We start from the raw sequence: 14,365 nt of genomic DNA, 5'->3' as shown, positions 1-14,365 counted from the left end.
ACAAAATAAACGAAAACACGTGGCGCTAGATGTGAGTCTAGTTTGATACTTTTGTGTGATGCTGTAGTTAGTATGATCAAGTAGGGCGTTGATTTACGAAAAATGTAAAGTTAAAATATGGAAATAAGAGGTTCCTGACCGACAACAACAACAACGACGATTATGCAAATATGTTGTGAAAGGCCTTACTACAGTAACTAGCTCTCACCCTCATCTCCCCTCTCTCTGCCGGGCGTGTAGGCGTCTCCTCCCGCCCCAGGCGGTCGCTCCTCCTCCTCCTCCACCCTAGTGTCCGGTATGGGACAGGACTGTGTGCTCATGGCCTCACAGTCGGGGTCTATGTCGGAGTAGTCCCTCAGAGAGGACGAGTCCTCGTCCAGGCTCTGGATGTCCTCGGTGCGCACGTGGATGCCCGTGTCCACCTCCTCCGTGGAGGCCGAGTTGGGCTCGTGGTCGTCCGGCCGTAGCGCCTTAGCCGCCGAGCCCAGGTGGGGGTCCTCCTCTCCTCCTCCTCCGCCGGCGCCGCCCCGTCGGGCCCCCGCGGTGTCGCCGTCGTCTGCTGTCGCAAGGTTATTATAGTTAACGGAAACGAAATGACGCTGGGGAACATTTTCGAACTAAATAAAAACTAGAATAAAACGAAATAAACTAACTATAACTTAAACTGTATTGTGTGTAACTTCCAAAACAAACTTTATCGTCAAAATTCCTTTAGTTTTAGTTCATTTATATCAAGTTGTTTGTGGATCATCTGTAACTGAATACATTTTGAAATGCCATCTTATAACCCAAAGTTTAAACACCACTGGCTGCAGTGGCTGCCAGCAGTATTGCAGCTGTTGGTACAGACAGACAGACAGACAGACAGACAGACAGACAGACAGACATACATACATACATACATACATACATACATACATACATACATACATACATACATACATACATACGCGGCCAGTCATTGGAGCGGTTAAGCACCACTCAAAAACTAAAACTAACACTAAAACAAATAACAAAAACTAAACTAAAACTATTAGAATTTTCATCAAATAAAAACTAGCAAATCCGCTCTATCAATTAACCCATTTTGACCTGAGGACGATTCTACAAATCCTTCTAATTCCTGACAGTTTTCTGAAATACCCATGTTTCTGTTTCATGTCAAAGACCCCCAAAACTAGATGTATTTGGCCGCCGACCCCCATCTGAAAACATGTTGTTCCAGAGATTCCTCAGAAGCAAAGATTTGAGTTAAAAACTCGCTCTGAAAGAATATATATTCAAAGATTTGCGCCACATTTTCACGACCTTTCAAAAATAGCAGACCTACAAGCTCGTAGCGCGCCACTCGGTGGCGCGCTATGAGCTTGTAGATCTGCTATTTTTCAATAGCTAAAGCACAACATAATGCTAACACCAAAAAAGGGGTTCCCGCCCAAAATGGGTTAAACAAAATTAAAACTAACTAAGTTATAAATATATATATAAAAAAAACAACCTAAAACTAAACTAAAATGAAAATAGTAAAACTATCCCAACCTTCCGTGGCGGGCTCTGCTCCGTGCAGGTAGAAGCAGCTGTCTTCGCCCCCCATCAGGCCCAGGCTGGCGTGAGGCCGCTCTTCTTCCTCCGTTGTCGTGTCATCATGGTGGATGATCTTCAGGGCCTCCTCGATGCTCGGGGGCGTTGACGACGGGCTGACTGTGTGGTGACCGCTGTGGTGGTTGTTGCTGTCTGGGAGGACTCCGTTGGGGTACCTGGGGGGAGGTGTGTGGAGTTGACAAAATGGCCTGTTGTGAACTCTTAGTTCTTTTTTAAAAGAAAGCTAAAAAACCTTTGTGTTTACTGCTGCCTTTTATTGATTGTTTTTCCTTCCCCCCCCCCCTTTTCTTCCCCTGTCCTTATTACTCTGTATATGTGCACCATCTGCTTCTGCGGAGGCCATTCCCCTCTGGTCAACAATTCCGGTCTGCTCACCTTTTCCTGTTTTTGTAATGTTGTCATTTCTGTTTATTGGCCGCTGAACAATGAATGGCCGTGTTTGGCTGATTATACCGTCAGCTTGTTGCTCCCATCATTCCTAGACTGCAGGGTTGTAACACTCAACTAAAGCAGGGCCGCTGCTGACCATTTGGTTGCCCTACGCATCATATGTTTGTGCTACAGATAATGATACAGTATAAAACAGACAGATATGTGGGAAAATGAGCTAAAACACTGCTTTATCGTCCTTTAACATGTTTCCTAAAACAGTGGTTCTCAAAGTGGGGTACAGGGATCCCTAGGGGTCCCCAGCTAAATTTGTTAATATAGTATCACAATCATTTTATCCACTTCATCCATATTTTTATAGGTTGGCATTTCAAAAATAGAAGATATACAAGCTCACAGCGCGTCGCTTTGTCTACTATTTTTGAAAAAATCAAATCAAATCTTGAATGTACTGGAAAACGTTCTTTGGGGGTCCTTGACATGACACGAGAAGTTTGAGAACCACTGTCCTAAAACGGAAGGGCTCATATCCGTAAAAACGGCTTTCATTCAGAAACGATACTGTCGTCAAAATGCCACTCCCACCGCCGCCGCACCTGCGCTGGCTCTTGACGGAGAAGGTGTTGTTCCGCCCCACAGGCCTATGGGAGGTGTAGTCCTCGTCGTCGTCCTCCTCGGGTATGTGCCTGCCGCCACTCTGTCCGTTGACGGGCATCATGGAGACGTGGCGCCTCACGGCCCCTCGGGGGGCTGCGTGGTGGACCCTGAAGCCCCCCAGGCCCTCGGTGCTGGCGGAGCGGGTCATGCCGTGTGGGGACATGCCGGGGTCTCCATCCAGGGGGATCTCGAAGGAGATTCCCCGAGTCGAGGAGCTGCGTGAGAGGGACAAGGAGGGAGAGACATAGATCAAAAACTGAGAAAAAAGGTGGAGGGGTTAATAACTTTTACCGCTTAAAGAAAGAGTCAAAAATAATGTTTTAAAGTACAGTATATTGGAATACCCAGGAAATGCACTGTCATGCATATATTATTTAAGATATATCTCATAAACTGTAATGACTTTATTCATGGCCTGGAGGTACTAACCGTTTCTCTTTGGGCCAGGTTCCTATGCCGTCCACATAGGACATGGAGGTACTAACCGTTTCTCTTTGGGCCAGGTTCCTATGCCGTCCACATAGGACATGGAGGTACTAACCGTTTCTCTTTGGGCCAGGTTCCTATGCCGTCCACATAGGACATGGAGGTACTAACCGTTTCTCTTTGGGCCAGGTTCCTATGCCGTCCACATAGGACATGGAGGTACTAACCGTTTCTCTTTGGGCCAGGTTCCTATGCCGTCCACATAGGACATGGAGGTGGACCTCTTGATGATGCCTGCACGGGGACGAGAGACACAGAATGATGCATCCTGTGAGTCTTTCTTATTCATACTTTCAAATCCATCGACTCAGCAGGTGAATGTGATGATGAAGTACTAACTCTTACACTTGCTACTCTGCTACTTGTAGAGGGTGGGTAGGGGGGGCGGGCGATGGTAATACACACGCGCACACACACACACACACACACACGCACACACACAAACACACAGTAACACACACACGCGCACGCACGCACACGTGCGCGCGCGCGTAACAAGACCCTGTCTGTTAATGTATAATATGTATTTATATATTGTATGTAGGCTATGGCCCCCCTTTCCACCGGGGTAGAACCGGTTCTGTTCTTTTTTCCCAGCCTGATATTGAACCAGTTCACAGTGTTTCCATTGAAGATGAATTGGTTCATAACCCTAAAAGTTGGTTCAGAACTGGAACCAAAGAAATGGACACCAGTTCCTTGAATGAACCATGGTTCCAAGAATCTAGAACGGAACCGATTCTAGAACCAAAGTTATTTTGGTGGAAAAGGGGCCCTATGGCTGTGTATGTGTCTGTACTCTAGTCTAGACTCTAGACAATATGTCCACCAGATGGTGCCTTAAACCCTAAAACAAACTGAAACCCACAACCAGACTGAATGAATTTATACAGTATGAGATGTAGGCAATACAGTGCAATACAATACAGACTACAGTACATCATGTTAGCCTACAGCTTGAAAGTATAAGACACTGAGTGATACAAAGTAACTAAGTACATTTACTCGAGTAATGTACTAATTTGTATTTATTTTTTTACTTTACTAGAGTATTTACTCACTTCTCCAGTAAAATCTCAAAGGCAAATATTGTACTTTTTCTACACTCCAATAACTTTGTAGATTTAGATTATTATGAATTATAGCGGTTTCTATTACCTGCAGCAGGTATGTGCTCCAGGCTGTCAGGTCTGTCTGCATAGCTCTGTTGGACAGGGCTGGACACGGGGGGCATGCTTCTACACAACGGGACAGGCTCACACACTGCTGTAACAGAGACCAACACAAACACACAGAACACAATGTCAATTCAAAAACAATGTCCATCAGTACATTTTCAGTTTCAACTCCGAGAGGCCGGTTATTATTATAACTTAAGCCTGGTGGTTTATACTTCGTTGTATACGACGGCATTGCAGACGGAAAACAGCCGGTCTCCGGTTAGAGCATATGCCTTTCATGCGGAAGGTTGTGGGTTCCAAACCCTGCCTGGGGTGGACGTCAGCGAGGGCATGCGGTCGCAACGGGTTCCCAACGCCAAATCTAATGGGTTCAGATCTGAGCCAAGTGTCCTGAGGAGGCACGTCTGAAGTCTGTCCTGGACGGCTTATCCGGACTTAAAAAACGAATCCTTAAAGCTCACAAATTGTGAGCTTTAAGGATTGGCTACTTTCGGCTCAATGCGGCGCCGCTGTACGACAGAGCATACATTTAACAGACTTTTCCATTGAACTTTTCATGATCATGACTGTATGTATATCAATATGAATAATTATAATTATAGTGGGTTATTGTCGTTAATATTTTAATTATGTAACGATTACTTTATTAACTGTATACCTTCAGGGTCGAAGACTCTGGGCTGGACGAACGAGGGCTTCACCACTTCAAACCACCAGAAGAGCTCGGCCATAAACACCAGGTAGTTGCTCTGCAACACACATCTTAACCTTTTATTTATGTCCACGGTAAGGTTACATTCACATCATCATGGTATATTATGTCTTCATGATACAATAAGCATTACACTCAGTATACTTGGGTATAAGTAACATATACATACTCTGCCAATATACATTATGGTGCAAAACACACATGCGCACACACACATGCGTGCACGCATGGCTGCTCTCCACCAGGTGTCACTGCTGAGATGCAACCGGGTGGGCAATTGAAACAATATGCAAGCATTTCAAATAGATCAAAAGGATCAAGGTCACGGCTTGGCAACTGTTGCCAAGGAACTGGATGAATGTGCGCACATGTATGTGCAGTAAGGGTGCATGTTGTGCGCATCTGAGCACATCCGCGTGCATGTGTGCAAGTGTACAGTTCATTTAAGGGAGGCTAATTGTTGTTTAATGTCTAACCCGTAATCAAACTGCCAAATATACCATCTGGACTGGGGTTTAAATACACAGCTCATGCACACATGGATGCAACGAGCTCTGAGACTGACTGACCCATGCAGAACCACGAGAAACACATTAATGAATGATGCTTCTGGAAACTTCCACACATCGTTTCATCTGTACAGTACGGAGAAACACAGAGCGATGGGGCCTCCCCGCCCCTTTAACTGTGTTATAATGAACACCACAACACCAACAGTTAGCCTAAACGTTATCCAACAGTTCACACAATAGATAGCCTAAACGTTACCCAACAGTTCACACAATAGATAGCCTAAAAGTTATCCAACAGTTCACCTAATTACACTCTCGAGAGTTAAATTATTGTTAAACATTTGCACTACTCAATTCACTAGAAGTCTGCACAATTAGACGATGTAGAACACTTATTATTTTGATCAACGTTTGCCTGTTATCTCTCCTAATCGTACAACATCAATACCGCATGGAATTGTGGACAAAATCTTATCCATTGACAACAAAATATTCTTGGGTCTGAGAGGCTAAATCTCATCAAACGGTGGTCCGTTGCTCAAATGCCGAATAAATAATGGACCATGATATGAAAGGGGTTGAAAACCACTGAGCTAATAGATAGCCTAAAAGTTATCCAACAGTTCACCTAACAGATTATAGCCTCAGTCGCACTGCACAGCTTCATGGTTTGTGTGAAGTCGGTCTATAATTTTGGATAACGGAGAGGAAAAAGAATATACTGCAGCAATGGTGACAGTAATTCTTTTCATGCAATATGTTCAATCAAAGGCCTCTCTCTGTCTCCATGTCTTGCGCACGCACGCACGCACAGTGCGGATGGGATTCAGTGGGAGGTTAGGCCATCGGCCGGGGCAGGAACCTCGCCAAAGGATTTTTGGCCGCTCTTCAGGGCCGGTTTTGTCATTCTCCTCCTCCCTTCCCTTTTGCCTACTTGTAGCACTGTCCGCTCCACACACACACACACACACACACACACATTTAACATCTTTATTTGCATTCATATTTTACAAGAAATGTCTTGAACACAAACAATAGTGGATGCATAAGCTTGAAAAAACTCTACAACAAGTGCTTCAGGATACAGATCACGGGTACAGAAAGCAGCGCTTTCTCCATATATGGCGACTGCCAATTATTGCAGACACTGAACAGAATTGTACATTGTACAAATGTACATGCCACTTCCAAAATGGTCACTCTACTGTCCTCATCACACACACACACACACACACACACACACACACACACACACACACACACACACACACACACACACAGGCACAAAGTGTGAAAGGCACAGGAAAAAGAGGAAGATGCATGAAGAGCGAAATGAGAGAAAAGATGGAAGACGACAGAGTGTGAGAGTTTAGAAACTGAGCGTTGTGTTGTTGTTTTAAAGGAATGGAAAGCCCCCGGGCCCCGGCCTTCCTTCAGTTGGATGGCAGACCGGACTGTGACTAGAATCCTAATGCCTCTCTCTCTCTCTCTCTCTCTCTACCCACGCTCTGTGCATGGCATGCTGTTTACCCACTCTGACCACCCGTAGGCAGTGGTGCAAAGTAACTAAGTGCATTTACTCTAGTTCTGTACTTAATAACTAACTTCTTTTGTATTTCCAATTCCCAATACGTTTACCTCCATGCCACCACATCTCGGATCAAAATAGTGTACACAGAATTAAGTCAGATTAGGCAAGTTAAGTGTGAATGAAGTCAGCTCGGTGCTAGGGGAACAACGTTTAACCTCGGGGACGGATAACTAAGTAATCCTCTGCTCGGTTGTGTGAATGGGCAGGTTCTGCTGCTGCTATAGACTGCAAGGATCCTAGATGTCTCTGTGTGATAATAAACACAGCAGAGAGAGAGAGAGAACAAGGGAGCCAGGAGGGGATGGGGAGGGAGGAGGGGGGAGGGAGGAGGGGGCCTATGTGAAGCTCCTCTGAGCACCCTCTGTCCTTCTGGGTGACTGAAGAGACTCGGCCCAGAGGGTACACACACACACACACACACACACACACGCACACACGCGCACACACACACACACACACACACACACACACACACACACACACACACACACACACAAACACGCACACGCACACGCACAAATACACACTTAACACCATTGACATAGCAGCACAGAATGAGTCATGAATGTCTTCATAATCGATACAGGCACACGGAGAGACCACCCACATACACTATTACCTGTAGAGAACACCTTTTTGTATTGTTATACTGTATGATATTATTGTATTGTTCTTTTGTTTCTTTCTACTTTTGCTTCTGAAAAGTGCCATATAAATACATGTGTTATAATTGCGCAGCCTTCCTTAGGCGGCGTTGATTCCCAACAATCGATCTTCAAACAACTAACACCAAGTGGCTTTGTTAGCTTGAAGATCTATTATTGACCACAAGCTTTGTTAGCTGTGGTACTGACAACTGGCGACACTGTGGTGTGCGATGAATGAGCTTTCATCAAAAATCGTTCTCTATCATTCTCACTATCAAATGCCTCTTCTTCTGCTGCCCTACCTTTACGGAGGCGTTTGTATACAGTATATATAGAGTGTTGTGTCTTCTTCTCTCCTACCTTTATGGAGGCGTGAGCGTAGACCAGGTCCTCCAGGCTGAAGTGGCAGCAGTGGTTCAAACTGTCCCTGCAGAAACCCTGCAGCAGCTGCAGGTTGTACAGACTGTCTGCCAGAGACATGCTCTCCTTCAAGCAGATATCTGCACACACAGGGAGGGGCCACGCACACGCACGCACGCACACGCACAGCAGCGCGCGCACACAGACGCAGAGAGGGGGGGGGGGGGCAGAGAGAGAGAGAGAGAGAGAGAGAGAGAGAGAGAGAGACGTGGGGGATCACACAGCACAGGGAAGGAAAAAGCGAGAGAGAAAGAGAGATAGAGAGGGAATCACTCACACACGCACGCACACACGCACGCGCACACACGCACACGCGGTGGGGAGGGGACCCAGACAGGAAGACACGGGGAAAGATAAAGACAGATTGCACATAGTTTAGGTCAAGTAGAACAAATAGGAGCCATCTGAAGAACTGACCGGCCTGAAATTATCCCACATGAGGCTGGCTGCCTCCTTCCTTATATTGAGGTCTAGTATAGTCCACGTTCTCAAAACTATAGGTCGGGACCCCCGGGGGGGGGGTCTTGGGAAGGTGGCGTTTGGAGTCGCATTGACAACTTAGAAACGTAGAAAAGTGTATCCTTCCCATTAAGTCTGGTTGATTTGTTTTTGCATAGCGTGTGTGAATGCATTTTCTTTCTTTTCTTTTAGTATTTTATTATAGTATTATTATTAGTATTATTAAGGTTCTGGCAGTGGCAACATTATGTTTCTTTTGTGTACAGAAACCTGCCCAGAAACACTCTAAGAGTAAGACACAATATCAGCAGGAATCACAATGTATGCTTTATTTAAATTATTTTTTATTAAATCGAGTATAGGATAGCTTAAACAATTCCCCATGTGCATCAAATGAGGTCCTGCGGTACAAAAAGGTTTGAGAACCCCTCATCTAGTCAGTTTGAATTAACAAATTTATAGTTGGCTCACAATGCGTCGCAGGCATTATTGAGAGCTATTTTCTTTTTTTGTCAAATATGTTATTTTTGAACAGATTATAAATTGTTACAAACATTATGATATGAAATACATTATTATATATTTTTATATAGAAAATATACAAATACAAAAAAGAGAAAGAAATCCCTCAACCCTCCCACCTATACTGCTCAGTGACACCGCATACTATAGAATAAGATGATAGAAAGCTCATGGAAAACATCTGAAAAGAAAATGGCGTACAGTAAACCATATCAATGGTATCCTGACTCAGGTAATGGACAAGGGGCAGCCAAACCTTATCAAACTGTCTCTCCCTGTTTCTCAGGAAATACCTTATTCTCTCCTAGATGAAGTGTATTAGTCATTTCATTTAGCCAGTGCTTAAATGCAGGAGCCTCACTCCTTTTTCCAGTGCATAATTTTTTTTGTTGTTGCTGTAATTAGACCATATGAATTGTGAGCTATTTTCAGCTGAAGTCGAAACATAATAGCCAAATTTTGCACTGTTGGTGTGTGCTTGTTCTAATGTATAACACTGTACTGTTTTTTTCCAAAGTCTCTTCCAAGCATGAGGTCATGTTCACGTCATCTGCCCACGCACTGCAGGACAAGAAGGCCAAAGTAGAGGGACTGGACCATGATGTCATACTTTACACTACCCCTCCAGACCTCTAATTTCAGGGCAAGACGACAACGTTCTGCCTATGAAAACTATGCAGAAGCATCTTCCTTCCAACAGCTGGCTCACACATGTGTGTGAGGTGAACTCCTACTGAACTAGGAGTACGTGAACTAGCTACGCTGCGCGTCGGGTGCTTCGGTCCTTTCTGAGAAGTGCTGAGGTGAGAGTTTAGAAATGTTTATGTTTGAAAAAATAACAGACGGGCAGGCTAACGTTAGTGCTGTAATGGTCCACTCTGCCGCACGCACGCACACACGCATGCAATGCCACACATGCACGCACACACGCACACACAGAGCCCTCGTGACCAATCACGGCCCAGCCCATGCAGGGCATTTTTAGAACAGAGGGCTGAGTGCAGTCCAAGGAAACAAGCCTCTCTCTCTCTCTCTCTCTCTCTCTCTCTCTCCCCCCTCTCTCTCTCTCTCTCTTTTCCATGTTTGTCTGTCTGATGTGATGAGTTTAGGTTTTTGTGAACCGTCCTCTACATTATCCTCCGTTTAAATCATTGTAATGTAAATAAACTCATTATTAAAGGTCTTTAACTTCTGCAGAACATTGACATTATAAGACCATCCGAACCAGGATGTGGCGTTGTTGTTTATTTTACTTTAAGCTTTTATTTCTTCTTCCTTTCCCTAGCGTCTTTAAACCTCTGGGTTGGAAAATGGAAAAAAGCAGTAAACATAATGACAAATGGGTTCTTTGTCAGAAAGCACACTGTCCAAGAGGACAACACAGATAGCTGTATAGCAGTAGAGTGGAAGAATAGAAGACATTGTTGCCCTGCGCCATTGAAATCACGCTTCAGTTTACATTTCAGACCATGGCTATATAAACTGTCTGAGACACAGCATTACGGGTACAGAACGTCGCTGGATCAAGAAGGTATAGAGACAATAACGTGTGTGTTCAAACATAAGTCTATATAATAATGGCTTGGCCTTTTAGTCCAATGTATAGATACAAAGGTACTACACTACAGTATGTGTGCAGTTTGTGAATGAAGCAGCACAAAACAACAATGCGTTAAGTTGTGATGGCGCTCGAGACCGGCTGGCTGCTTGCGTGCCGTTCATTTCATAAAGGCCTTTATGAAAGGCCAAGGCCTTTCAAATACTTCACCTAGAGGCATAAGTGCCTTAGAAGAACAAAGAGGATCTACAAGCTTATTTTGGGCAACTGTTCATAATAAATGAACCAGAACTGGCAAAGCGAGGACGGAGATGATGGATAGCCTCAATGAAGGACTGGCTTGAAACATACTGTAGACTTTTAAGGTCTTCTTCTTAGGGTTTCAAATGGGCTTGCACCTCCTCAACTGAGCCAGTTCAACGGCAACTACCAGAAGGTACTGTCTTGTATCATACAGACATAGTGTGTTTGGTTAAAGTAGCAGCTCTCTTTGGTGTCATTTTTCCACATTTTACCATAATTGTTCTGTCATCTGTACAATGTTAACTTGTCTTATATTGTAATGTTATGTCTGTTTTGTATGGAACACCTTTTTTAACAGCCTGACATTTGCTAACTCTGGCTCAATGACATTTTTACATGGATGTGCCATGATGCTGATAAGAGTGGTACCTTCCGGTCTGACAGACTGGATGCTGATGGTGATAGTGGTGATGGTGGTGGTGATGATAGTAATAATAATAATAATAATGTAAAAATACTAATACTAATGTACCTTCCAGTCTGACAGACTGGATGCTGATGGTGATAGTGGTGATGGTGGTGGTGATGATAGTAGTAATAATAATAATAATAATGTAAAAATAATAATACTAATGTACCTTCCAGTCTGACAGACTGCGGGCAGTAGAAGTGCAGCAGGGCTGTCAGGGCACAGCCGTCCGTGTTGTCCTTCAGCAGGTTGTCCACTGGGGGGAGCGAAGGAGCGTGCTCTCTCCTGTGGCGAGCCTGCATGTAGCCATGGAAACAGCAAAAAAACATTGTTGCTGTCACTGGCACGCACACACGCACACACGTACGCACACATGCACACAGGCACCACAATACCTACAATTCAGTTCCCTTGAAACAGCTTATAGTATGCGGTGGTGGTGTTGTACATACTGCATTATTGAATAGGCAGACGGAAACATATAGAACCGGAGGTTGAAATGGATGTTATCCTAACCCCGGATCATTATTAAACTCTAAATCACATGTGCTGCCTGTTGCGGCACCTCATGGCGAGTCTATGCACCGGCTCAGTGCAGATGAATTGCCATGTCATCTTTATTTATATAGCAGCGTTTAAAAAGCAATAGCAGTTTTGACCCCAGAGGGCTTTCCCATCCAGGAAAACCACAATAAAATCATAATTCACACAGGCAAAGAAGGCTCAAGTTTAAGAGACATACATCACGGAGAGAGAGAGAGAGAGAGAGAGAGAGAGAGAGAGAGACCACCACTGGTATAAGGAGGCGTGTGAGGTATGAGGACAGTCATTATTAGGGCCACAGCAGGGAGGGGAGTCACATTGCTGCTGCTAGGGCAATTCTCTATAGTTTTTTATCAATTATTTATGAGATTTCTTTCCAATTTATTGTCATTATGTCAATTCCCCGCGGTGTGTATTGTCCCTGTCACAACAAACTGAGAGGGGAAAGCATGGCAACAAGGCTAATCAAAGAACACCATTTCTGGGCAGAATTTCCTCTTTTGTCAACAAAGGTGCTCTCAGGACTCTAGCTGACTATGATTCAGCCCTCTTTTGCACCTCTTGGTTCTCCAACATATGTCACTATTCACTAAAGACTAAACTCCAAACCTCTCAAAACAAACTAATTCGACTACTTCTCGGCATGGGGCCCATGATGCATCGTTTTGCAAGCCACTTTCTTTTCTGTGATATACTTTTACACTGTGTAAAGTGTTTGACTGTACTCTGTACTGATTACATTTCTGACTAATAAAGTTATCAATCCCCCCTCCTTGATGTGTATGGTCACTGTCACTGCTGTGCTGACCCCTGCTGTTGGTCTGGGGAAGACAACACACTGTTGGTCTGAGGAGGCTGTAGAGCTCGGACACTGTGGTAAATGTAATTCCTGTCCTGGTATGAGCATTGAAAGAAGATTAAACATAACATACAAGGGATTACAAGGGAATAGGTTAGAATATGGTTGAACATTTAACCTTGAAATGTAGTGTACGGGGGGGGAAAGTTGTGTTTAGTTGAATATGGTCATTCATATTCTGTTGACACGGTTTGATCATAGGGGGAGCTGTGGGGGGAAAGTAGATTAGCAATGGTTCCAGGAAGTGAGGTACCAGGAAGGAACATCTATAAAAATACAGGAAGTGAGGTGGCTGGGAGTTCCATTTTAGGTATCAAAAAAGTGTTTGGTGGTGATTTGTCAGAGACTCTTTTAAGGCCAATACTAACCAGAATCATAAATTGATAAACCACAGAGTAGTGTGGCTGGAAAACCTTCAGATCTGAAGAAGAAAAGTTTGGTCAAGGAGTGTTTCTGAGGGTTTATCTCTGAAGGCATTCAGAGCTTTTGGACAAAGTGGAACCTGCTGTGGCCTCCTGACTTGAAGGTTGTGTAAGGAATATTTTCCCCCCCGTTTTGAGCAATGCATTGCCTTTTTATTTGCTGACTTTATAATGGAATACTTGATTTTCGGAAAATAGTACGTAGATCTACACTTTTCGGTTTCATTACCTTTTGGGAACTATACTCATTTGAGACATTTAAAGGAAGTGTGTGTGTGTGTGTGTGTGTGTGTGTGTGTGTGTGTGTGTGTGTGTGTGTGTGTGTGTGTGTGTGTGTGTGTGTGTGTGTGTGTGTGTGTGTGTGTGTGTGTGTGTGTGTGTGTGTGTGTGTGTGTGTGTGTGTGTGTGTGTGTGTGTGTGTGTGTGTGTGTGTGTGTGTGTCATAACAGGGATTCTTCTTAAGTTAAAGCAAGTGTCAGCCTACAGTATGTGTAGAACTGAGTACAGAATGAGTGCATTTAATGCATGCCAGCATGCGTGCCAGCATGAGGAGAATGATCTTCTTACAGTATCTCATTGAGTGAACAGAGTATGATAATACAGTGCAGTGACAGACACACAGCTATAAGACAGCTAATGAAGAGCGTACAGTCAGACAGTGTCTAGTACATTCACACGCTTCCATTCTGCTCTTAATTCTTTCCCTGTTGGAAATCCTTCATTTTGCTTCTGAACAAAGCTCTGTGTGAGAGAGAAAGAGAGTGTCAGGTCACAGGACCTCCATGTATTAACAGCATAGAGAGATACAGTACAAGCGATCTCTCTCCGATTATACCAAAACACACGCACACTACGCACATGCACACACACACTCACACGCACACGCACACGCGCACACGCACACACACACACACACACTCACACTCACACTCACACTCACACACACACAGCCAACAGCTTACCAAGAAAGTCTCTCTCTATTCATAAAGACCGCATTTAACCAGTTTCAACCTGGCGTCCCTGATTTTGGGGCCGTTATCATCAGAAGCGGGTCAGAAACGGTCACAACAACATGTGTTGTACTGTTAATAC

At 44.3% G+C, this 14,365-nt stretch overlaps 1 protein-coding gene across 3 annotated transcripts in view; it reads right to left on the bottom strand.

The window, feature by feature from the left end:
- camsap2b (calmodulin regulated spectrin-associated protein family, member 2b) overlaps positions 1-14,365 on the bottom strand; it is an 82,263-nt gene that overhangs the window by 18,072 nt on the left and 49,826 nt on the right. Inside the window, exons 6-13 of one of the 3 annotated variants that reach the window (XM_083781579.1) lie at positions 11,619-11,745; positions 8,139-8,278; positions 4,975-5,065; positions 4,294-4,401; positions 3,303-3,369; positions 2,589-2,864; positions 1,540-1,757; positions 209-559 (exon numbers count right to left, since the gene is read on the bottom strand). In XM_083781579.1, coding sequence (XP_083637705.1) covers positions 209-559; positions 1,540-1,757; positions 2,589-2,864; positions 3,303-3,369; positions 4,294-4,401; positions 4,975-5,065; positions 8,139-8,278; positions 11,619-11,745 — 1,378 coding nt within the window. The remainder of the gene's footprint in view (positions 1-208; positions 560-1,539; positions 1,758-2,588; positions 2,865-3,302; positions 3,370-4,293; positions 4,402-4,974; positions 5,066-8,138; positions 8,279-11,618; positions 11,746-14,365) is intronic. The other 2 variants (XM_083781580.1, XM_083781581.1) reach the window with 2 other exon arrangements.

Source organism: Protomyctophum parallelum, assembly GCF_964188405.1.
Source record: "Protomyctophum parallelum genome assembly, chromosome: 14".
NCBI lineage: Eukaryota > Metazoa > Chordata > Actinopteri > Myctophiformes > Myctophidae > Protomyctophum > Protomyctophum parallelum.
The sequence above is the reverse complement of the archived record's forward strand: the minus strand, read 5'-3'. Positions and strand labels throughout refer to the sequence as shown.